Here is a 25,416-nt window from a genome sequence, read left to right as displayed (position 1 = left end):
GGGTGGACTACATCTATTACATATTTAAGTATTCAGGTAATTGTGACTATTATGAGAGTAGTAGTTACACAAAAGTGATTTATATGAAGTTTTAATTTTGGAATGTTTGGCAATCTGCTCGATTTATTGGGGGAAGGAGAATTTGGTAGCCTGAAATAAATTCTGGCAGCTATGTAAATCATTCCATATAATATAGAAGAGATGGAAAGATGAATGAGCTTATTTTATGTGAGTCAATACTGCAGGCAGTAGTAGATCCTTTATTGTGGTCCTTATCCTAATTATAAATGAATTAAACAATGCAAATGGGAGCCAGGACAAGGAAAAAAAAGTCAAAATGCATGATGTGTTTATGTACTTAAAGTCATCATGAGTTAAACATTGATTTAAATTACTTGATCAGGTAGAAATTATAATCAAATAATATTGTAATGTTATTTAGTTACCCATAGTATCTGTCCATTTGCCTTACTTTTCTTACTTATAAAATGAAGTTAACTATGGCCCAAACTCATCTTGTGAAAATTAAATAAGTTAGCTAATGAATAGATCAGATGTGACTTGAGATGGTTTCAAAATTCTAAGGCTGGGACATAGGTTCAACAAGGGCATTCTTTTATGTCTATTGATCGATCAGTTTGTCTGTCTATCCATCCATCCATCCACCTATCATCCTTATTTAATATATCTATAATCTACCTAGTTTATACCCTGAATTATTACCATTCTGGAGGCATTCTCATTGTTAAGAGAAAAGAACACTGGAGCGAGCACTTTTCTATATAGCTATTATCTTAATAAAGATAAAAACATGTAAGAACTGCAACAGAGAGGTTTAAAACACTAGTGCAAAGAATTGAGAAAGATTAGAAAACTAGAAAAAGATGGTGTCTATTTTTATTTACTTATTTTTTTCTGGTTTGTTTTTAAGTTATGAGCAACCTTCAATTATTTATTACCTGAACATCTTGAATTATAAATGACCAAGGCATCTATTTATTTTTCTCACTATTTTTGAACCATCTCATTGATCACATAGGTCACCAACATATGTGATAGAGAAAATAGAATATGCTAAAACAAATCATTTGTTCTTTATGAGTATAGTTGGGGATTGGAATGGATAAGAATAAAATTATGGTGAAAATCAAATTTAAGTGTTATTTGAATTGATTCATTTTATTATTTATTCGATTTACTGTTTATTCAATTAGTTAATTGAAAGTTCATTGGACAAGGGAAATTATAGTTCAGTGGTTTAAATAAGAACTAGACACTAGATCTAAAATTTTAGTTTAGAAATTTGGATGGAACATTTCTCATTTACATTTTTTGTACTAATTTTCTAACCTATCAAAATAAGGAAAATAATGTCAACTTCATTCTTATTATTACATATTAAAGTTTGTGAAAGGCATTGATGATATATTATCCCAGGAGAACAAATGATTATTATTACAGTGTTGCAGTATTATATCAAATGCAGTGTGGGTAATTGTCTTGCCGACAAGATTAGTTCAAATACATGTTTCTTCCGGGCATTGTGAGTAAGGGTTTTCTGCTGTGATGTAAATATTTAATAGTTTACTTAGCTTATCACCTCTAGTTTAGGAATTATAATGTGATACTCTTATTACTTTTTCATTACCATTGCCTGAATACAAAGCTTCCATATCTATGGTTTGATGATAATCCAAGAAAAATTTTGAAAGCCCCGGAAGTATAGTTCCTGACTTCTTGACAGTTATTAAAATCAAAACCTTTTTTCATCATCATGTTCCACGAATAAATGGGCTATAGCTGTCTACAAACCTATAAAAGTGCACAAGCCTCTGCAATATGGAACAAGAGACAAGTAATGCAACAGAACAACCATAAATCACATGACAACATGCTTAATATATCTAAAATGAAACACCTTCTTACCTAGCATGCAAACACATTTGACATTCTGGTCAGGGTTTTCAAACAAGATTTCGCCACACCTCTGAAAGAGAAAGAAAGCCATAGTTATTTTAAGATTTTCTATCAGGATTCCCAAGCAACAAGTCTATTCAAACTGACATCACCATGACATTATCCTGCTCTTCATGATTTCCTTGGTTACCCAAGTCTAGGGATTATATCACAAGTGGAGATTTTTCTGGTAGTAAAATATTTGAGAAGTAAATTGGGACAGATTATTCCTACATGCCTCATATCACTGCCTCCAGCTGATTTTGTGTACAAGTAGCCATGGCCAGAGATGCGCTAGGGCTCTAACAGCCCTTATTAGACATATGCATAATGGGTATGCAAATTATGACATCTAGTAATCCGAGTTTAATCACCCTCAAAATTGGTTCTCATTCAGCACTCAAATTGTTCTAAACCACCTACTCATCAATCAAACACATGTATTTTCAAGCACAAAGCTAGGTGTCCCACACTTAACTCTGAACTTGGGGGGCGGGCAGCGAACAGAGAAATAATTAAAAAAAAAATGGCTCTCAGTATTTTTCCTGAACTCACACTCATGGAAATAACATTTCTTTCTTTTCTATATTTCAGGTTGTTTTTTTTTTTTTTTTAAAGATTTATTTATTTATACAAGAACCAGGGTACAGGCCAGATGCGTGGGAGGGTGAGAGGATTCACCAGAGACAGAGCGGGGAACGGAACAGGCAGACTGATGAAATGCACAGCTGAGGGGAGCAGCGGGCGAGACAGGAGAGGTCTGTGCGCCCATGTGAGTTTCTCCTCGCCTGGCTGGGATCAAACCAGTGCTGCAAAGGCTGCGGACAGCTTCATAGTGTGGCACTCAAGTGCTGCAGGGAGGCCCTATATTTCAGTTTTAACTTGTTTGTTAAAACTTTTATGCAAAACAAACTGCAGAAATAGGATCAGCTTTTTAAGAACAGACTATATTTAGATAAATGGTTGAAAATGGTTAATACCTATAAATAAATCCTCCAAGTCATTTTTTAAAGATTTATTTATTTATGCATACAAGACCTGGGGTACAGGCCAGAGCTGTGTGTGGGGGGCGGTGAGAGGATTCACCAGAGACAGAGCGGGGAACAGAACAGGCAGACTGACTGAAATACACTGCTGAGTGGAGCAGCTAGTGAGAAAGGAGAGGTCTGCTGTGCCATGGGATCAAACTGCTGGGTGCTGGGTCACCTCGCTGGCCAGGGATCAAACTGGTGCTGCAGTGGCTACAGATAGCTTCATAGTGCTATGTCTCAAACCCTTGCACCACCAGGGAGCCCCTCCAAATCATTTTGAAAGTGATAATCCGATAGAAAATGAATAAAGAACATGAAGAAGCAATTGATGAAAGAGGAAATGTGAATGGAAGGAAACACAGAAAATAGATTCAAACATACTAGTAATCAGGAACCAGCAAACTGAAACTAAAATAAGGTTTATTTTGAATTCAGCAGTGTAGCAAATCTAGAAGTCTGGCAATAAAAAAAAATCTTAGGAGGAATGTAAATGAATGGAATCTTTCTATAGGCTGGAGCACAAAATGAAAGAACCGCTTTGGAGAAAAATTGACAAAACTAGCAAATTTGGAATATATATATTCTATAATATAGGCATTCATCTAGACTTACAGAGAAACGTGCATATACAACCTTAATGTCTAGTTACAAAACAGATATAGGCATGCATTGGAACACTACAGAGCAATTAAAATGAATGAAATTGGGCTACATATACTGTAAAAACACTATATATAGCTTGCACATATAAATATATGGTATTGAGATTACATAATGTTCAAATCATAAATAAATGTTAAATCACATAATGGTTAATTCCACTCCCATCAATCTTTATTTTTATCTATACTTAATCATTATAAGACAAAATAAATTTCTGGGGAAAAAAATCCCTGGACATGAGAATTCTCATTCTTCACTCCTAATGATGAAATCCTTTGGTACAAAAAGGGGCAGGTTGAGAGGTGAAAGTAGGACTCAGTTGCATTCAAATCAACCCCTTTTCTGGCATGACCTACATCATGAACAAAGAGATGGACAATTGGCTCCTGGACATCAAAAGCAATCAAGCTTCTTTGGTGAGTCAATAGAATGGACTGCAAAGGAGGAAGGTTGGGTGTGACCACAGGTCGCAAGGGGTATTGAATACTAGGTGGAGAGTCCTTTTTTGTGAGCTTTTATCCTGGCTACTCTGATGATCATGTGAAACTTATCATGCTATTTAATCTTCACGCTTCATTTCTTTGTAAGCAGCGTGGGGATGCGAATGTATAAAGTTAGATCAGAGAACAAATGTGAGGCCTAATGGCCCGTGGAGTTGGTACTACTGTCTGTCCCTATTTCATTTGTGTGTTGGCGGAAGCGAAACCCTTTCAAATTGCTAAGGTCCATTTCCTGCATTACTTGCTTTTGAAAATGCATATTTATGAACTGAAAGAGTTAATAATTATTTTTAAATGAAAGATCAGAGACTTCTAAAATGTTTTCAATTTTTTGGCAGAACAAAGTGCTAAGAAGTTCTATCAGGCTATATTGTGGGTCCTGCAAACAATTCCAAATGGGTCCAAATGACTTGGAATGTTCCCTTACGCAGTAAACAACCAAGCCCACACCTGTGCTGGGACAGAAATGCCCTTACTCTCTTTGCAGGGGTTTCCAATGGATGAGGGTTTGGGGTAGAGGCTGCATAGCTTCCCATGGCTACTCAAAGTCCAATGACAGTCTCATAAATGCCTCTCAATATGCAGGTAAATGTGTGTGTGTGTATGGGGCTCGGGAGTCTTGCTCTCTTTCCTGGGCATGAATAAAATCCAGAAGTTTCTGAAATTTCCATGAAACATGAATTCCTTAAGAGCCATGACCTTCCTGGGTTCACTGAGCACACAAGCTAAAGTTAGTGAGCAGCCAAAGTGGGAGCTGTGTGGCCCTGCTGATGACCATGAGGCTGTCCACTTGTCTTCATCTCCCAGGCCATCTGGCAAATGGCTAAGACAACTCTAACTAGTTCTTTAATTGTCTTGCTTTTGTAAAGATACTAAAGTTACCTGATAATGGTAATGGATTTTAAAGCAATGCCCAGAAGGGAATCTGATTGTTCTCAGGATTTGAAACAAACTAGATTCTTTCCAGTGCTTTTTTGCATTGATGACAGTGTTTATGGGGGCTTGGCTGCCAGGCTGCTGCTTGCTGTGCAACCCAGGGTGATGACCCAGTTTAGGAGATTAATTTGGCTCAACCATAGGGTGCATGTCTCAGAAAACTGCAGGATCTGCTGTAAGGGAAAGTCTGCACGCTGATGGGTTCTCAGGTGCTTCAGCTCTCCACCGGTGCTTCTCATGACGGGACTTCCCCTCTCTGCACCTTGCTGCTGGACTACCCTGACTCTGACTCAGTTCTGATCACTTGGCTTCTAACTCTCAAGATCCATCTCTCCATAATATCACCATCTTTGTTTTGTCTTCTGTGCTGGAAGTACTGAGAACAAATTACGTTGTTTATATCCATCTTTCCCAGTCAACACAAATAATCTCTTCAGTTTCTCAGGATCTAGAGCCCTGGTCATGCTCTCTTTTCATAACACATAGGATTGCTGACATGAACTCATGTGTGTCACGTCCACTACCCCTACAAACCATGGAGAACCGAACCACTTTCATTGTTAGTCTACCTAACATGCCTCATTACTATAGCCTGATCCCAGGTCCTTACTAAACACTTGTGGATTAGCTAACATTTATGGAGCTCATGCTCCGGTCTAAATATTGCTCTAAGTGCTATACATCACCCATCTTACACATTCATGTGCACGTTTTATTTATTTAATTTTTAAAAAGATTTATTTATTTATTTTATACAAGAACTGGGTTACAGGTCAGAAGCACGGGAGGGTGAGAGAATTCACCAGAGTCAGATCAGGGAGCAGAATAGGCAGACGGAGCAAAGACACTGCTGAGGGGAGCAGTGGGCGAGGCAGGAGAGGTCTGCTGCTCCATGTGGGCTTCTCCCTGGCTGGTGGGAAATCAAACTGGCGCTGCAGAGGCTGTGGACAGCTTGGGAGTGCGGTGCTCAACTGCTGAGCCACCAGAGAGGCCCTCATGCACGCGTTTTAGCATATAGAAAATACTAGGCTATATCTGCTTGAACTCCCTTCTCTTACTCATTAGCCTCCTACAAGAGTTGACACCAATTAGAGCATAAGCTTTGGATCAGACTGGCCTGAGTTTAAATGATTTTACTATACCCACTTACATACTATACTATCATGGACAATTTTTATTTAATTTTGCCAAACTTGCTTTCTCATCTGCAAAACAGGTTAATATTTTCAAGAGAGTATCATTCCTAGTTTAGTTTTTAATTAATTATGAATAAAAAAGTACTGACTTAAATTATTGTAGATAAGGCTATAATGCAAAATATGAATTAATAGAGCAAAGTCATCCATTAGAATTCTATTTTAACACCTATATTATTATTTTGGATTAAAAATGAAGAAATGTTTTTAAATTAGAAAGTCAGAATATTCCACAAGTTTGTTGTTAATTCTTAATTTAAAATTTCTATATTAAATCTAAAATTGCCTTTTACTCTGTAAGAAGATGGATGCTATAAAATACTGCCTATATCTTAGTACATTTAAAATTTTTATGCTAAAATATTTAATTGCCATTCGTTAAATCATGTTCCACAAATATGTTCAATATAATATGCTTCTCTTAAGTGAAATGTATACTTTTCATTATTTTATTATAAAATTAGTTGTGAAAATTGATATTAGATGTAATATTTAAAAATCATACTTACATATCGAGCAAAACTCTTTTTAAGGGAAAATTACTATTGAAATGAAAATTATATTCAAATATTAATATTACCACATTATAGTCAAAAGAAGTAAAAAAAATTAAGGACATGAAAAGCTCACACATTGTTCCATTGGCAGCTCTTCTAGCTTTCTTAAGCCAGTTAATATTTTTCCTGCTTCACTAAGCTTTCATACTCTTTTGTTTCTGAATATTTGCTATCACTAGAATGCATTAGTCTCTCAGCAGGCTTGCAGCAACTAATCTTTTCAGGCCAAGTGTCTTGATATCTTTGGATGAGTGGAAACATTAGCAAACAAATAAAATTCAAACAGAATCCTGTTCCTTGGAGATTTGCTCCAGTATCAGTTGAGGCAATACTGTTTAATGCAAGTAGGCAGTGTTAAATGTCATCAGCAAATAATAAACAGACCATAAGTCTTTGATTATTTCCTTCCCACCTTTATAACTTTTTCTTTTAAGCAAAAAGGAAATTGGGTGCTGGAAGAGCAGCCAACAGACTGGGCTTCCAGGAGTGATTCTCTGACACAATTGCAAAATTATCTTATAAGGGGAGCTTGATGATGGGCCACAACTGGGAAGGTGGCAACTCCAGAGCCATCCCTGGAATTGTTCACTTCAAGAATACACTGCCAAGGCAGGGATCCAGAGATTAGAAAACTGTTGGCAAGACTACCTCTCGACAGCCATGGAGCTGGTGATTGAATGTTGGATGTTGCTGCAGAAATGTGGAAAAGCCCAACATTTCCATGACTGCGTTTGACAGCTCACTAAAACAAAACAAAACAAACATAAAGAACCCCTGACATATGATTAGACTTATTTTGAGAAAAAAATCAGAATGGCATTTCCTGAGTTGAAGAAGTACTAACCATGGTCACTGATGAAAATGAAGTACATTTCATCCTTGCCAGGAGCATCAAAGACAACGTGAGTATTCAGGGTCTTAGCACAGGCGACCTCACCCCTACCCTTATCCCACCTCTAGGGACTCAGATTCAACAGTACAAGAAGTTCCTCAGTGAGGTCTTAGTAAACAAGACAAATGCTAGTATGCTCATGCAGTCATTTTACTTGATTGCCCTTGAACCCCTTAGCATGACAACTAAACTACAATGTTAATTAAATGAACTAATGAGTAATTATCTTACTGCACATATGAGGGATATATTTGAATTTAAGATTATCTGGGGGTGGTATAATCAGAGATTTTTTTTCTGGGACATTAAAATATACTCATCAGTAAGTGCTACCATTGATCCAGACGCATGATATGTTGCTACAATGGGGTGATGAAGGGGAAACCTGACATTGAACAGATATTTCAGGGCCTCTCTGGTGTTGCAGGCTGTTGAGCACAACGCTGTGTAGCTGTCCGCAGCCTCCACATGCCAGTTCGATTCCCGGCCAGCCAGGGAGAGGCCAGGGAGAATCCCACATGGCGAGGCAGACCTCCCCTGTCTCGCCCACTGCTTTGGTCCGTCTGCCTGTTCTGCTCCCCGCTCTGTCTCTGGTGAATCCTCTCACCCTCCCACGACTCTGGCCTGTATACCAGCTCTTGTATAAATAAAAATAAATCTTTAAAAAAATTAAAAAAAAAAGAGAAAAGATATTTCAAAACATCTGCATCATTTCCAATATCATAGTTCCCCTCAACAAAGAGCCAAATGGCACTAATCAAAGCCAGACTCCCAGAAGATAGGCCTGGGGGGGGGGGGATGGCTTAGATCTATAGAACATACAAAAATAGATTCCATTATCCAAAGACTAACAGGATCTGAAAACTTGTACCTCCATTAATGTTTATCAAATGAGTGAAAGTATGAATGAAGCTTCAAAAAGAGATCATTAAATGATTGCTCTGTTCAGGCACTCGGTATACATTGAGTGTGGATACAACGTCAGGTAAGGCAGGTTCTGTATCAGGAAGTTTATAGCCTAGTGTGAAGTCAGAACATAGAAGGCAGTGGGTACCCTCAATGGTGGGCAAACAATGCTGCCTGCGATATCAGAGAAGGCTTCCTTCCAAGACGGGGTGATCTTAGGCTTGAGTCTGCTTTGACGGGAGGAGTTGACTGCAAAAGAGTGGACCTCCCTGGGTACTTTAGGATCTTTTAAGTAGCTGCCCTGGATGAGTCAGGGTAGAGACCTTAATCAAAGTGGTAGACACAGGTGAGACCAGAGGCAAGTAGGGGCTAATGGTGATTAATAAAACTTTTTTGGCTGGGATAGAGAAGAAGGATTTACCTTTGAAGAGTTGCATTGCTTAATGAATTCTTTCAGCATTGTAACAAATAATCACAACAGAATGGTACTAGATCGCTCTCAGCAGCATAGGTTGCAGTCTTTTTGTCCATTTCTATCTTGAAGAGGGTACCAAGTTCATTCATCTTCTTCTCTCTCTCTCTCTTTTTTTTTTTTTGGATTTGTACAGAATGGCTAGGGTCAGAAGAACTTCCCCTAATCACTCACTTGAAACTTACAAATTACTTACTGCCCAAGTCATTAGCACACAGTATGGAGACATCACAATTTCCCCAGCTCCCAAAGAAGGTGTGTTTTCAGGGTCTCTACAGTACAGTGCCCTGTGTCCTGTCTGCCTTATGGGTGGCAGAGCCAGGCCTTAATCTCTAAACACTGAGGCAGCCCTTGGCACACTGGTGCCAGAGGACGCCGATTTGGAACTGGGGCTGATTTCAACTCGAGCTCATGTTTTCCTTTCTAAGTTTTTCCAGTGAAAGAGCAGATTTCCATCCCATTGCAGGCTGTTAAAACGTCAGACTAATAAGTTTTCAACAATCTGTCAGTGCAGATCTCCTGCAACAACCTGGCACTGTCTTTGAGTCGGGGCCTCATCGCACAGTCCAGCCTCTGCCAGTCAAAATAAGAGACGCACAGCAAAAGGAAAAAAAAAAAGATAATCACCTCAAACTGAGCAGAAATTCTTAACAAACCCATTATTGCCAACAGTCAACAACAAATCTGTGGGCTACATAACCTGAGGTGACCCTTCTGGAACCTCACAAACCTCTAATTAGTTATGGTTAGGAGTGACTTGAAAGATGTTAACGCTATTGCTGTTGGAAAACAAACCTACTAGCTTTTAACAGCTTTGTTTTCTTCTTTAGTCAAAGAACAAAATGTTAGCTCAATGGCGTAGGCTTTGTGTTAGAGACGTGCCAGCAACAGCAATCTCCAGAGAGTCTCTCAGCATTTTATTACATACCCCTATTTTTAAATGTTTAAAAACTACTTATTATGAACCCAAACTTGGAAAACCTGGTCTCAACCCAAGAGTAATTTTTAAAAAATTATTAAGCAAACAGCCACAAGGCAGAACTGGTTTTCTGTCATTTTAGCCCTGGACAGTAGAGGGCACTAGAAAGGTTGGCTCTCTAAGGTCTGATGGATGCCCCCAGAGAGATTTGGGGGGCAGACAGTGCACAGGTTCTGAGGCCCTGTGTTTTGTTATGCTCTCTCTGGTTCACGTGGACTTTTCCCATGTTCTACTTTTCATTTGGGTGGCTTCTGCACACAGTGGAAACACATCGAAAACCACATTTTTCACTGTGCAAAGACTGTGGCCCCCAGGCAAACACAGTTTTAACAGAATCTGCATCTGTGATGGCTGATATTTACTAGGATATCTAAAGCACCCAGTTATGGGAACTGAGTAGGTTTCTTAGTCCAAGGCACTTTGCAAATAATTCTGATATGGTCTTTCAGAATTTTCCTATATCAGATACAAATAATACCTATGCTACAAATCTCAATAAACAAAACAAACATTTGGTCTGAAATTTACAGTACAATTTCACCTGTTACTTATCTTCTCAGAGAACTAATTGTTGATAATCAGTTACAGCTGGGTTTCAGAGAGAACGATAAACAGTTTGCCAAAGTCAACAACTAAAGCCATAAGCATTTAACATCATATACATGTTGAGTTTTTAAAAGTGAAGTTCATAGACTCTTTGTGATATGGAAAAAGGCTTCAGCACAGAAAGAACAGACTGGTTCATATAATACAAAGAACACAAAATATCTGGGTTCAAATCTCAAATCTACCCTTCTGTAGTTGTGTGATCATGGGCATAATATTACTCAATTTTTGAAACTCTATGTAGAGCAGAGCGCGTAGCTTTGCTCACCCCTCTAGTGAAATAATGTAATATATGCGAAAGCATCTTGTGTACTCTGAAACCCACCGTGGGGCCTGGTGTGCATGTTGATCTGTGGAAGGAAGGAGGGAAGAAGGAAGAAATAGGAGAGGATCACTTGGCAGCCCTGTGTATAACTTCCAAAACACAGTTCTACTGTGTAAGCCATGGGATTATATAAGGGGAAATCTTTGCTCTTTCCACGATGGAGAACTCTGGTCTCTGACAGACAAAGGTCTAGAGAACAGAGGTCAGTAGGGCAGGATTGAAGCACTGAGCTCGGAGCTGGGGAGAGGAGTAGCCTTCAAGAGGAGAGGAAGCAGAGAGCTGTCCAACCTTATGGTGCAGACCAAAAGGAATGCAGGAAAAGGAAGAGGGACAGTGTGAGGATTTGCCGTTTGCACAGGGCAGTTCCAGTACCAGAAATACACACTATTAACATGGAAGGGACTTTGGAAACCAGTGTGGATCATCAAATTACTTCATAGATGTAGCAAACAAGTCTCTGGGGTGTAAGTTTTTTTTTTTTTCCTGAAGTTTTATGATGATTACATATGTACACTCGAGTTCAAATCAAAACTTAATATTTACTATGTGTCACTTTAGACAAGTTTCTCAACAATCCTTTGCCTCAATTTTCTCATATGTAAAATGGAAATTCTACTACTGCCGGCATCATGGTTTCATATGAGGATTAAATGCAGATTAATAGATGTAAATTACCTAGAAAAGTGACTGGTGCTAATCAAGAAGGATTAAGCAGACTTTTTGTGCAGTGGAAACAATGAATCTAGCTGGTTCCTATAGATGAGTTACTTAACTGATGCCCAGAGACTGTCTAACCCTGCCAGAGGCAATCTTATTCTTGGCAATGAGGAAAATGAGAGACCCTAAAGGCGTTTGGGAAAAAGGAGATTTTCTGTAGGGTATCAGACACACTGACCCACATCTTGGTATCCAATAAGTTATCATTTTCAAGAACATATAATTACTTGGAAGCAGAGAAACCTTGAAAATCTTTTTTTTCAACTACAATGGGTTACAGTGTTACACCATGCTAACTTCATAGTCAGTGTGTTGAGCTGTTGGTCTGGGCCTTTTAGATCTCCCCGAATCATGCACAGGGCACAGAAATCTACAGTATCTGTGAAATAGGAGTACCCTATAACTACTTGTTAATGAATGATTTCCCAATCATAGGACAAAGAGCAGTTTGAAAAGTAGACCAGTCTCTACAAGGGATGGGCTGGAAGATCTAAAATCAAGTTTTACTTTTACAGAATATTTAATATTTCATCCAAATACTCATTCAACTAACATTCATTCATTGGAGTCTTTCCAATGCAGCAAAAGTATTGACATACCCATAATTAGCTGTTTATGTTGAATTCACTTACTAAATTCAGTGGGACTTATCTCTATTTTGATGACTTTGTTCTCAAATAATTCCCATGCATTTGCAGTTCTAATTAAGAGGGATTAGGTACACTTTTTGTGCAGTGGAACACTGAATCTAGCTGGTTCCTATAGATCTAGTTACTTGATTGATGCCCAAGGACTGTCTAACTCTGCCAGAAACACCCTTATTCTTGGCAATGAGGAAAAGGAGAGAACCCAATATGGTGTTTGGGAAAGAGGAAGTTTCTTGTAGAGGGTCAGGCACACAGACCCACATCCTGGGGTTTTGGAAGAATTCCTGAGTAGGGAATCCTCATTGAATATGGGGAAAGGAATTAATATTAAACATGTCCTCAGTGGAAGTTGAAGACATGAGGTAATCTTGAAGGGTATTTGTTCTAGGGATAATAAAATGCAGTTGCAAAAGCCTAAAGGTGCTTAGGAAATGAAGGACATTAAGAATAGCTTGAGGGCCTCCCTGGTGGCGCAGTGGTTAAGCACGGGGCTGCAAAGCTGCCTGTAGCCTCTGCAGCACCTGTTCGATCCCTGGCCGCCAGCGAGGGTCCCGCATGGCGCGCAGACCTCTCCTGCCGTGCCCGCTGCTCCCCTCAGCAGTGTACTTTGTCAGTCTGCCTGTTCTGTTCCCTCTTATGGCTCTGGTGAATTCTCTCACCCTCCCATGCTTCTGACTGTACCCAGTGCTTGTATAAATAAATAAATAGATCTTTAAAAAAAAAAACAAAACAAAGAATTGCTTGAAGGGAATGGGGCTCAGGTAATCAGGAGAACTGACCATGTGGAGAGATATAGAGGCCGGGAAAGCCGGCAGAGACCAGGTCACATGTGGCACCGCAACACTCCATTTAGTGATTGGACACAGACCAGGATTCTGTAGACCATGGATCTGTTTGAAGTCACTGCAGGACACAGGTCATCTGTTGGAGGCAGCAGGGAGAAAGCTTTTCTAATTGTAATACTACACAGCTGCCACACTTGCTGACTGATGTTGCTCCTCCCCACTCTTCACAGGATCCTCAGGTGGGAAAAGGGTTCTGCTAAGTGAGGCACTATCTTATAGTTGAGTGTTCAATGGTATCATCCATAATATTCATAGATTTGACAATCAGTGAGGTTAGGGAATACCACCAAAAATAATCTCCCTTGTGATTCTTGAGTATTACCTCACACAGGGTGTTCAAAACCAGCTGGATTCTAGTGTCATCCAAATGGTCTTTATGAAGGGGAGATCGTAGGAATGAGGATGTGGCTTGCAAAATTGCAAAGACTAGCATGAATATACTATATAGACCAGGGTCTTTCAAATCATGCATAGGGTGAAGGCTGAGAATGACCCAAAAGAAGTGATCAGCTGTCTCATCACTGGGTCCCAGAAGATGGAGAACACCTAATTTCTCCCTGATACTTGAAAAGGAATCTCCTCCCAGAAAGTAGTGGAAAGCATACTGTACTTCAAGAAAACCATTCTTTTATTTGACCATCATCCTCAGAGGGACTAGAACAGAACTCTGGGTTCCTGCCCTTTAGGCTGACATAATGTTCAGCAATGCTTTAGTCTGCCCCCCCCACTCCCAGTCCCCTGGAAGACTGACACTGAGGGCTTGGAACAATGGCCTTTTTTCCTGACCTGTGTGTTGCCAACAATATTACTCACAATTGCTAAACTCCAGCCATCTGTTCAAAGCGTCCAAACATTAGACATTGGTTTTATTGATGTACACTGCAATTTTCAAGTTACTTTTTATGACTCTATAGACAGTAAAACCTTAATAGATACTATCAGCAATATCACCAAATGATTGTACAGATGTCATGATTCAGAGATTTGTGGGTCCTCATCCAGCCTGTAACTGAATGAATTTACTCAGGTCAGAAGAGTTCTTATCCTGTATTCTTTGTAGCATAGTGCAGTAATGCTCCTGTACATAAACTAACAATTAAATGTAATCCTATACACTTATAGTTTTAAAGGAAATTCAAACCAGTCCTTGGAACTAAATAACCCTAGTGCTAGAGAAAATGACTTCCAGAACATCAAGCCTAACATGCAAACACAGGGCCTCTGAGCCACAAAGGAAGAAACACTTTTCCACAGGGATAGGAGCTTATTGTGAAACAACTTGTGAGGTCAAAGATCCAGATGTTCCCATACACAATCAAAAAAACACAATTACTTGTCAAATTGTATTTACCATTTCCATATGGATAGCTCTGAGACACGGATTTGGCTTCAAAAATGAGATATCTGTAAATTCTACAGGAAATCAATGGCAACCCCAGCCTCAAACTGGGAAAGTCTAAGCAGCAAGTGAAAGTTAAAACAAGTGTATATTTTGCTAGTAGTTATATTTTTCTTTGGTCTAGCTTACTAACTCTGGCAGCATATACTGATATGAGCCATGTTTGAAAGTCACCTCTTCTTGGGTCTTGCTAAGTTTGTGAAGGTATGGACTTTTTAATTCACTGCTATTCCCAGCACCTGGATTGAAATCTGTCACATTGATTAATCTTGCTTGAAACAAAAAACAAATAAATGATTTGGGACAAAAATATACCCAATCCGTTCATGACTGTATGATAGTCAAGCTGAAAAAATCCTTGAGACAATGAAAACTGAAATTAAAGAGAGGAATGGGTGAATGAAATTATACTTAAAATTTTAATAAGCTCAAATGCAAGTTTCAATGCCATTACTCCATTACACCACATGGTGAGAGAAAATGACTAGTCATTTTCTAGCATTTGCATGTTAGTTATTTTTTTCCATTAAAAAGCTGATATTTGGGTTGTGCAGTGAATCTATCATGAATGCTTTCCATGTAATCCAATTCAAAGGGAAAGATTCTCCTAGCATTGTATTTTTGAATTTTCCCTGGAAAGCAAAAATCATAATTTTTTTTCAACTAGAAGCTCTTTCTACAGACTACCATTACTAAATTAAAGAAAGACACAAAATATTTTAAATCTTGATCAGAATATTAGTCCAGAAAACAGAGGTAATACTTATATTCTATCTCATTAGTGTATGTTTAAGGGGTTAGGCAGCAGTAATTCAAGTGCCTGAGAAGGAAATTGCATAAAGGTCACTTGGGAATACTAACTGCCATGTTGCTAGTGGTTTATAATTCCCATTCTAATCTCTTTATTGCCTCAAGATCCTCTACAGTCTTCTTAAAGTAGAGATGATCATTGATTTGAGATTTAATTTTTTAAAGATTTATTTATTTATTCATACAAGAATTGGGTATAGGTCAGAGGTGAGGGAGGTGAGAGGATTCATCAAGACAGAGTGGGGAACAGAACAGGCAGATTGACCAAAGTACACTGCTGAGGGGAGCAGCGGGTAAGTTAGGAGAGGTCTGCTCCACCATGTGGGTAACTCCCTGGCCGGGGATCAAACTTGTGCTGTAGTAGCTGTGGATAGCGTCATAGGTTGTGTCTTAACCCTTTGCAACACCAGGGAGGCCCTGAGATTTAATTTTAGTAGTGTTCACTGAACTTGAGGAATCCTGATGTTCATGATTCATTAGCTTCCCAGTAAATTTGCCTGTGAATTTGACATTGTTTATGACATATATTCAACTAATCATGCCCATTAACTAATGCTTAGCAAGCTAGCAGATTTTTGCCTTACTGTCATAAAATTATTTCTGTATGTATTTTTAGCAAGGCAGAAAAAAAATTGAACACAATCATAGCACATAAATTTAGAAGTGAAGTTAAGCATATATATCCACCATTTTTTAAATTTACCAGCCTTAAATATCAAGAGGGTAAGCTATTTAGGGTAGGAGCTATGTCTTAGCTTTGAATTCTGGTGTTTAGTAATGGTTGTGGAATGTTTGGTATAAGGTGGGTGGCTTTTAATGCTTGGTTGAATAAGGAAAATATCACATACCAAGGAATGTGATTACCAGTTAGACAAATTCTTTTAAACTCAGATATGTCAGCATGAACATTTGTGGAGATCGCTGATAGGTATGAAAGATATTTGTGTGTGTGTATACGAATATACACATACACATATTCATGTAGATCAGATCCACACACATAATATCTATATTAGATAACTGCTTTCTAGAGCACCGTTGTGTAGGGGTTAAGAATACAGGCTCTTGGGCCTCCCCGGTGGTGCAGCAGGTTGAGCGCAGCGCTGTGGAGCAGTCTGCAGCCTCTGCAGTGTGGGTTCAATTCCTGGCCGGCCAGGGAGCAATCCACATGGTGAGGCAGACCTCTCCTGTCTCGCCTGCTGCTCCCCTCAGCAGTGTTTTTGGTCTCTCTGCCTGTTCTGCTCCCTGCTCTGTCTCCGGTGAATTCTCTCAACCTCCCGTGCTTCTGGCCTGTACCCCAGCTGTTGTATGAATAAACAAATAAATTTTTAAGAAAAATAGTGAGGGCCTCCCTTGGTGGCGCAGCGGTTGAGCGCTGGGTTGCGAGGCTGCCTGCAGTCTCTGCAGTGCCAGTTCAATCCCTGGCCACTGGCAAGGGTCCCACCTAAAAAAAAAAAAGTAGTGAATTTTAGTTTCAGCTCCACCATCTTCCAGCTTTTTAACTTTGGAAATTGTCTTATTCTATCTCTCAAAGCCTCTGTTTCCTCCCCTAAAAAGACAAGACATACAGAACTGTCATGAGATTAAATGAGATGACACAGAAGGGTCTTAGTACACCTCCTGGTATGTAGGAAGTGGAAAATAGAAGCCACCTGCAACTTTTATACCTTATACTGTGTGCTTCCTCTGGTTAAATAAATAAGAAAGGAAAACCCTTACTTTTCACTCTGCAGATAGAATTTGCTGTTCAATCCAAGTGAACCTTTGCTGTCGCCTTTGTCCCACAATTCATGTCTCCAAATCTTTGAAGAAGTATAAGGAGGTGGCACCAGAGACTTAGACTTTTGGAGTCCAGCAGGTCATGAAGCACATTTACCAACCATGCGACCTCAGGAAACCTTCTGAACTGGCTTCATCCCCTCTATGATGAGGGGATCAAAGCTTTCGACCTCACAGGGCTGTCTTGAGGGGTAGCTGTTACCAATAAGGTTTCTGACTCAATATATTTTATATTTGTGTGCATCTATGTGTGTTTCTATCTCTTGCACTGTTTTTTTTTTCAACTTCAAAATCTATTTTTCCTTCTCTGTGTTCAGATTATTTCTATTATTCAAGGCTTAGATAAAACAGTGATCCTTTATGAAGATTTCTTGATAATGTCAGCCTATTTACCTTTATTTCTGAATTTTCTGTAATTATTGTGGTTACTTTTCACTTTCTACTTGACATCTTCATTACTTTATTAGACCACGAGGTCCTTAAGGACTGAACCCAGATCTACTTATGTATCTATCATACACACACACCACACACACACACACACACACACACACACACACGTATACGCAATTCAGCTTCTGGAACAGTATGTGTGTGTAATATATGGTAATGAAAAATATTTGACAAACACCTATATTTAAAATCTTGTTACCACTCTACCTTATCTACAAAGATGTTGAGGTAGATGTAGGTTTCTTTTGGTGCCCACAGGGGCATGTTTAGACATATCATCATCTTTATACAAACATCTACACACGTGTATATTGTAAAGGGTAATAAAGCTTATTCTTTAATTAGAATATCAAAATGTTTCACAAAATGATATGTGACAGAAAGTGCTAAACTCATTGTGGGGTTATGGTCTTCATTTCAAGTCTCCTGCTTATATTGATTTTGCTAAGAGGAGACATTCTCTCATAATATTTCCTGTAATATATTTTGTTTTTATTCCAGGAAAAGATTCTGATCACTGCTACTCATTTATTACAAATGAAAATATTAAATTTTTGGAATCAAGGAAGTAATATTCAGTTGTTTTTTGGCCTGCCACCATTCATACTTTTCACTTTTTCCATTGCCAACATTCTTTTAATGCCCTCTGTTAGTAAAATATTTCTTCATCTAAACCCAAAATAATTCCTTTTGTGTTTTCAAAACGAATGATCTTAACATTGGGTAATAATATCCACAAACAGGTCATCAGTACCTCATATGCTATTAACTCATATTAAGTCAAGGAATATTTTTTAAAGAGAGCACTTGTTGAAACTGATGAATAAACAGGTAAAATGATGGAATTTGGTTCAAAGTATTAAAATTAAGGTCAGATCTTTATCTTTATACTAATTATGTGTGAGTTATGTGAAATAATTGCTAGTCTGTCTTATTTTCAAAGGTTAGATCTGTATGTGGCTTTTACATCCCTAAAAGGAATATTAATATCTTTCCTGACCTTTAATATACAAAACCTTTAATGTAAGGCAAAGTTTAAGGAAGATAAACTATCTGCTAACTTATTAACAACTGATGTTTCAAATATGTGGTTAGGTGAGTTGGCAAGAGTACCTCCTCATAAGGAAATTATTTTGATGGTCAGAATAATAAAGTTAAAGAGCTCTGGCAAAGGATACTTTAAAAAAAATGAAACAGTGCAAACATTCAATTGCACATATAACTCCAAATAGCTTCGAAATCTTGCAGTGAACAATGAGGTATTAAATACATATCAAGGCCTTTGGTCACATGCACAGCACTAAAATCTCTGGAAATTGAATATTGTGAATATAATTTTTATGATATTTTAAAACTCTCTCCCTTATTTTCTAGCTTAGTGACACAAGCTGGAATTTAGGCATCTTACTTGAGGTCAACCTTTCTCTCTCCGCCTCCCATTCTTACCTTCTTCAGCCTCAAAATAATTGAATGAATTTTCAAATCTCTTTACTTCTACTGCTTAAATCTAGTCCCTTTCTTACCCCCGCTGCCAGTACTGAGGTTCTCATAGCACCCACTTCCTGGCGCCGGTTTCTGCATAGCTGTCCAGTAGCCTGTTTTCCGGACGCTGCTCCACTCCATTCTAATTATCCTGTGGCAGCTAACATGATTTACTGCCATCAAGTTGGTCATTTCCTGATCAAAGCTTTCAGTGGCTGTCTTTTCTCCCAGAATACACCAGAATTCTTAGTCCAGCACAGAAGACCCCTCATCCCCTAGAGCTTGCATCCCAGTTGTGCACAGTTTTAGGATAACAGCTGCCTTTCTTCATCAAGGAGCTCCTTCCTATCTATCTTTTAGATTATACTATTGACATCACCTGCTTTTCCTGGAAATCTTCCACCCCCAAATTGCTGTCAAGTGTCTCCTCTGTGTGCTGTGGATAGACATCTGTGGAAGCATTAATCATGCTGATTTCCTAGAGTAGCCAGTAACATTCCCAATTGACTTTGTTATTTTCCTCATGTCTCATACTTAACTGGTGCTTAATCAATATTTGTTAAATGAAGGAATGAAGGAAAGAGGCAGAAGGACAACTGATACTAACAGAACAAATGTTTACCTTGCAATTTCAAGAGTAGTCAAAACAGAGCTGTGTGTCCAAGCAGGACTATACCTGGACTCAAAACAACAACCAAACAAGCAATACAAAGCCTTGTCACACTTCTGATCCCAGAATTCTTGACTTGCTGCAGAACAAATACTTTTTTGGTTTTTTAAGTAAAGTCAGCCTGACAATCTCATACTTACTGTTTATTATTAGAATCAAAAAGTATCAATGGGAGAAAGCAGAATATAGGATTGGTTTTAATCCTGGACCTCTGCTTGTCATGCAAATGCAAACATATGGCTTATATGGTCTGTTGACATCATGAACATCCGATTTATTTAAAAAAAGTTTCAATCATAAGTATCAAGACTGAATACCTTATTTTTCTTATCCATACACACTAATGCATTCTACATATACATATACTATTACATATACTAGTAAGCATACAGCTAAACATTATATAAGCTACTGATATTTTGAGGCAAATATCTAATAACATATTTTTAAATATTTAGAATTACCATATTAATTTTATGTTTTACTACTTTTAGCTTTTAAACTACACTCTATTTTCTTGTTTTCTCCCAATCCAAAAAATGATAAGGAAATTTTGTTTTTATTTTAAAGAGTTATTTATTTATACATACAAGTACTGGGTACAGTCAGAAGCACAGGAGGGTGAGAGAATTCACCAGAGAATTCGCCAGAGCAGAGAGCAGAACAGGCAGACTGACTAAGTACACTCTGAGGGGAGCAACGAGTGGCAGGAGAGACCCTCGCCCGGCATGCCATGTGGGACCATCAATTGCTGCACCACTGGGAAGGCCCAGGGAAATTTCGTTTTTAAAAAATAAATGCAATTAGCAATAAGATACCCTTTCTATTTGAGAAATCATTTAAAATGGCTGAAATTTTAAACTCTAATTCAGTTTTCAGCAGAGACAGGGTCTCTTTTGATGACTGTAGATGACAAAGCCTTATATTATGACTTGTGAGTAAATCCACCTACCCGTAGTCCCTGCCCCTATCCAGCTTAAAGGCAACCTTCCCTGCCTAATATCCCACTCCTTATTTTACCTTGCTGTACTCCATCTTTCTATTGTCTGTATTATCTGACTTACAGAAGTATTTTTATGTGAGGATTATGCTAGGATTCATTACTTTTATCTCATTTTAAACTCTTTTAAGGTTGGACCTATTTCTCCTCTTTGGGTCCTCAACATGACTTAGATAACCAATTATTGGATTAATGCTCTGAGAAATAGAAAGAACAAGCAAGTTTTCCTTTCTGCTATTATATTTTTCATTTTGTTACTAATAACACTTGTAAAATTCTAAGGTTTCTACACAGAATGAAAACTTGACAGTGACATGGTAATATTTATTCCATGAGAGTCCCTTTCCATTCAATATTATGTTTTCCTCACTTCCCAGATGATTCCTAGATACCACCAATATAATATACTACATACCTATAATATGCTTTTACTTATAAACATTTAAACATGAAATTTAAATGCATCTATGTGACTTATTCATTTCTACCATGTGCATTCATTCAAGATAAATTCTTATTTCACCTAACCTCTGTAATAAAAGATGATTGCATACTTCACTGGCTCATCCACCTTCTTCCCAGAAGGCCCTTAATTTGAATCAATTTTTAATTGCTTGTCTCAACGTACATTTCATATTTTTTTCTATATAAATATAATAGGTTTCATTTTTAAAAAAATATCTAATATATAAGAGGCAGTGTTTCTGATACTCTAATTGACCTGAAAGTTATCAGGTATGTTTATTTTTTAAAATGGGTACCCCAGGGGGCCTCCCCTGGTGGCGCAGCGGTTGAACGCTGGACTGCGAAGCTGCCCGCAACCTCTGCAGTGCCGGTTCGATCCCCGGCCGCAGGCAAGTGTCCCACATGGTGTGACAGACCTCTCCTGTCCTGGCTCGCCCGCTGCTCCCCTCAGCAGTATATTTCGTTAGTCTGTCTGTTCTGTTCCCCCCTCTGGCTCTGGTGAATTCTCTCATCCTCCCGAGCTTCTGACTGTACCCAGTGCTTGAATAAATAAATAAATAAATAAATAAATAAATAAATAAATAAATCTTTAAAAAAAATATATATGTATGTATATATATATATATATATATATATATATATATATATATAATGGGTATCCCAGGGCTCTACAATGAGAGAGGAAAAGAACGGGATCCAGAAACTTAAACAAAAGAAGACGGGGTTGCTGATACTGGTATCCTTTGATGTTTCTTTCGGAAATGCTGACAGAGGGGTGGAGAGCACTATTTTCTGAGTCTCAGTTTCCTCATTGAGAAAACAAGAGTTGGACTAGATATTTCTTGGCTTCCTTTGGTTCATTTTTTTTTTCCTGTGTTAATCATCCATGCACAGTCTAGTGACAAATAAAGAATAGAACTTTAAACAGTTCCAAGACCGAGCAATAGAGGAAATCAGAGTAGTTGTGACCTTAGGCAGGTTTTGCACTACTTTTGTCCTTCACTCTTGGAAATGATTAAATAATTTTTTTTTTTTTTTAAGAGAGGTTATATTTATTAGCATAGGAGAGAGTCATAATTTTGAAAGGCTTTAATCTCACCATGGGACTTTTCTTTTTTTTTTTTTTTTTTTTAAATATTAAATTTTATTTTTATATTCCCCCATACAATTGCAAACGCCCCATTCTGACCCCAATCCTTCCCCTCCGCCCCCCACCCCCCAAAAAGTGTCTCTGTTCATAGTTTTTTGTTGATTTTGATTTTCACTTTCTTATATTCATTTTCCTGGTCCCTTATTTAAGTTTTCTAGATTCCTGCTATGAGTAGACCATCCGGTATTTCTCTTTTTCTTTTTGGCTTATTTCGCTGAGCATGATCCCTTCCAGTGCCATCCATGTTGCTGCAAATTGCATGTGTTTATCTTTTTTGAATGCTGAGTAATATTCCATGGTATATATGTACCACATCTTCTTGATCCAGTCATCTATTTTTGGGCATTTGGGCTGTTTCCAAAGCTTAGCTATTGTAAACAGTGCTGCTATAAACATAGGAGTGCAGGTGCTCTTTGGAATTGATGTTTCTGTGTCCTTTGGGTAAATACCTAGGAGTGGAATTGCTGGATCATATGGAAGCTCTATGTTTAGTAGGTCCAGAAATCTCCACACAGCTCTCCATAGTGGTTGGACCAGTTTGCACTCCCACCAACAGTGCACAAGAGTTCCTTTTTCTCCACATCCTCGCCAACATTTGTTGTTGCTAGTTTTTTTAATATGTGCCATTCTCACTGGTGTGAGATGGTATCTCATGGTAGTTTTGATTTGCATTTCCCTGATTACAAGTGATGTTGAACATTTTTTCATATGTCTGTTGGCCATTTGCATTTCCTCTTCAGAGAAGTTTCTTTTTAGCTCTTCTGCCCATTTTTTGACTGGATTATTTTCTTTGTTGTTGCTGAGTCTCATCAGCTCTTTGCAGATTTTTGTGATCAGTCCTTTATCATTAGTGTTGGGTGCAAAAATGTTCTCCCAGTTGGTGGGGTTTCTCTTTGTTTTTGTTATTGTCTCTTTTGCTGTGCAGAAGCTCTTTAATTTGATGTAGTCCCAGCTGTTTATCTTTCTCTTCACTATCACTGCTTTGGGTGATGTGTCTGTAAAGATGTCTTTGATGTGCAAATCCTGTAGTGTTTCGCCTATATTTCCTTCTATGTATTTTATGGTTTCAGGTCTTATGTCTAGTTCTTTAATCCATTTTGAGTTGATTTTTTGTGTATGGTATGAGGTAGTGGTCAAGCTTCATTCTTTTGCATGTAGCGACCCAGTTTTCCCAGCACCATTTATTGAACAAAATTTCTTTGCTCCAATGCATAGTCTTTGCTCCTTTGTCAAAGATTAGTTGACCATAAATCTGTGGGTTTATTTCTGGATTTTCTATTCGATTCCATTGGTCTGTATGTCTGTTCTTGTTCCAATACCATGCAGTTTTGATGATTATGGCTTTGTAGTATAGTTTGAAGTCTGGGAGTGTGATGCCTCCATTTCCTTCTTTTTTTTTCAGTAGAGCTTTGGCTATTCGGGGTTTTTTGTGATTCCATATGAATTTCATCAATAATTGTTCTATTTCTTTGAAGAATGCCATTGAGATTTTGATTGGAATAGCATTGAATCTGTATATTGCTTTGGTAGGATGGCCATTTTAATAATGTTTATTCTTCCAATCCATGAGCAGGGGATGTCTTTCCATTTCTTTATGTCTTCTTCTATTTCTTTTAACAGTGTTTTATAGTTTTCTTTGTATAGGTCCTTTACCTCTTTTGTTAGATTTATTCCCAAATATTTGATTTTTTTTGTTTCGATAATAAAAGGGTGTTTTTTTTTTGATTCTTCTTCTTTTCAGATTATTGTGGTTGTATAGGAAGGCTACTGACTTTTGCGTGTTGATTTTGTATCCTGCCACTTTACTGAATTGATTGATGAGTTGAATTAGTTTTTCTGTGGAGATTTTGGGTTCTCTATGTATATTATCATATCATCTGCAAATAGTGATATTTGACTTCTTCTTTTCCTATTTGGATTCCTTGGATGTCTTTCTCTTGTCTTATTGCTCTGGCTAGGACTTCCAGTATTATATTGAAAGCAGTGGTGAGAGTGGACATCCTTGTCTTGTTCCAGATCTTAATGGAATTGCTTTCAGCTTTTCACCATTGAGAATGATACTGGCTGTTGGCTTGTCATAGATGGCCTTTATGATGTTGAGGTATGTTCCTTGTATCCCAAGAATTTCAAGGGCTTTTATCATGAATGGGTGTTGCACTTTGTCGAAAGCTTTCTCAGCATCTATTGATATTATCATATGGTTTTTATATTTCTTTTTGTTGATGTGTTGGATAACATTGATTGATTTTCGGATGTTAACCATCCTTGTGCCCCTGGAATGAATCCAACTGGGGTCGTGGTGAATTATCTTATGGATACATTGTTGGATTCTGATAGCTAAAATTTTATTGAGGATTTTTGCATCAGTGTTCATTTAGGGAGATTGGCCTATAGTTTTCCTTTTTTGTGTTGTCCTTATTCGGTTTTGGTATTAGTGTAATATTGGCTTCATAGAACGTGTTTGGTATTGTCCCTTCCTTCTCAATTTTTTGGAAGAGTTTGTGAAGGATAGGCACTAATTCGTCTCTGAATGTTTGGTAGAATTCATTTGTAAATCCATCAGGTCCTGGGCTTTTGTTTTTGGGGAGGTTTTTAATTACCATTTCAATTTCGCTGCTTGTAATTGGTCTGTTTAGGTGTTCTATTTCTTCTTTATCTAGCTTTGGGTGATTGTAGAGTTGTAGAATTTGTCCATCTCCTCTAGATTGTTGAACTTGTTTCCATATAACTGTTTCATAGTAGTTACTGATTATTCTTTTGATTTCTGCTGTGTCCGTTGTGATTTCTCCTCTTTCATTTATGATTCTGTGTATTTGTGCTTTCTCCCTTTTTTCCTTTGTGAGCCTGGCTAGGGGTTTGTCTATTTTATTTATTTTTTCAAAGACCAGCTCTTGGTTTCAGTGATCTTTTGGATTGTTTTTTTAGTTTCAATTTCATTTATTTCTGCTTTGGTTTTATTATTTCTTTTCTTCTACTGGTC

The 25,416-nt window shown here is 38.0% G+C and overlaps 1 protein-coding gene across 2 annotated transcripts in view; it reads right to left on the bottom strand.

Moving 5' to 3' along the window:
* PDE7B (phosphodiesterase 7B) overlaps positions 1-25,416 on the bottom strand; it is a 296,461-nt gene that overhangs the window by 196,039 nt on the left and 75,006 nt on the right. Inside the window, exon 2 of one of the 2 annotated variants that reach the window (XM_054697858.1) lies at positions 1,927-1,987. In XM_054697858.1, coding sequence (XP_054553833.1) covers positions 1,927-1,987 — 61 coding nt within the window. Of the gene's footprint in view, positions 1-1,926; positions 2,009-25,416 lie in introns of those variants that run through there. The other variant, XM_054697859.1, reaches the window with a different exon arrangement.

This window comes from Talpa occidentalis, unplaced genomic scaffold (genome assembly GCF_014898055.3).
Source record: "Talpa occidentalis isolate TD23 unplaced genomic scaffold, MPIMG_talOcc4v2.1 talOcc4.2, whole genome shotgun sequence".
Classification (NCBI taxonomy): Eukaryota; Metazoa; Chordata; class Mammalia; order Eulipotyphla; family Talpidae; genus Talpa; species Talpa occidentalis.
The sequence above is the reverse complement of the archived record's forward strand: the minus strand, read 5'-3'. Positions and strand labels throughout refer to the sequence as shown.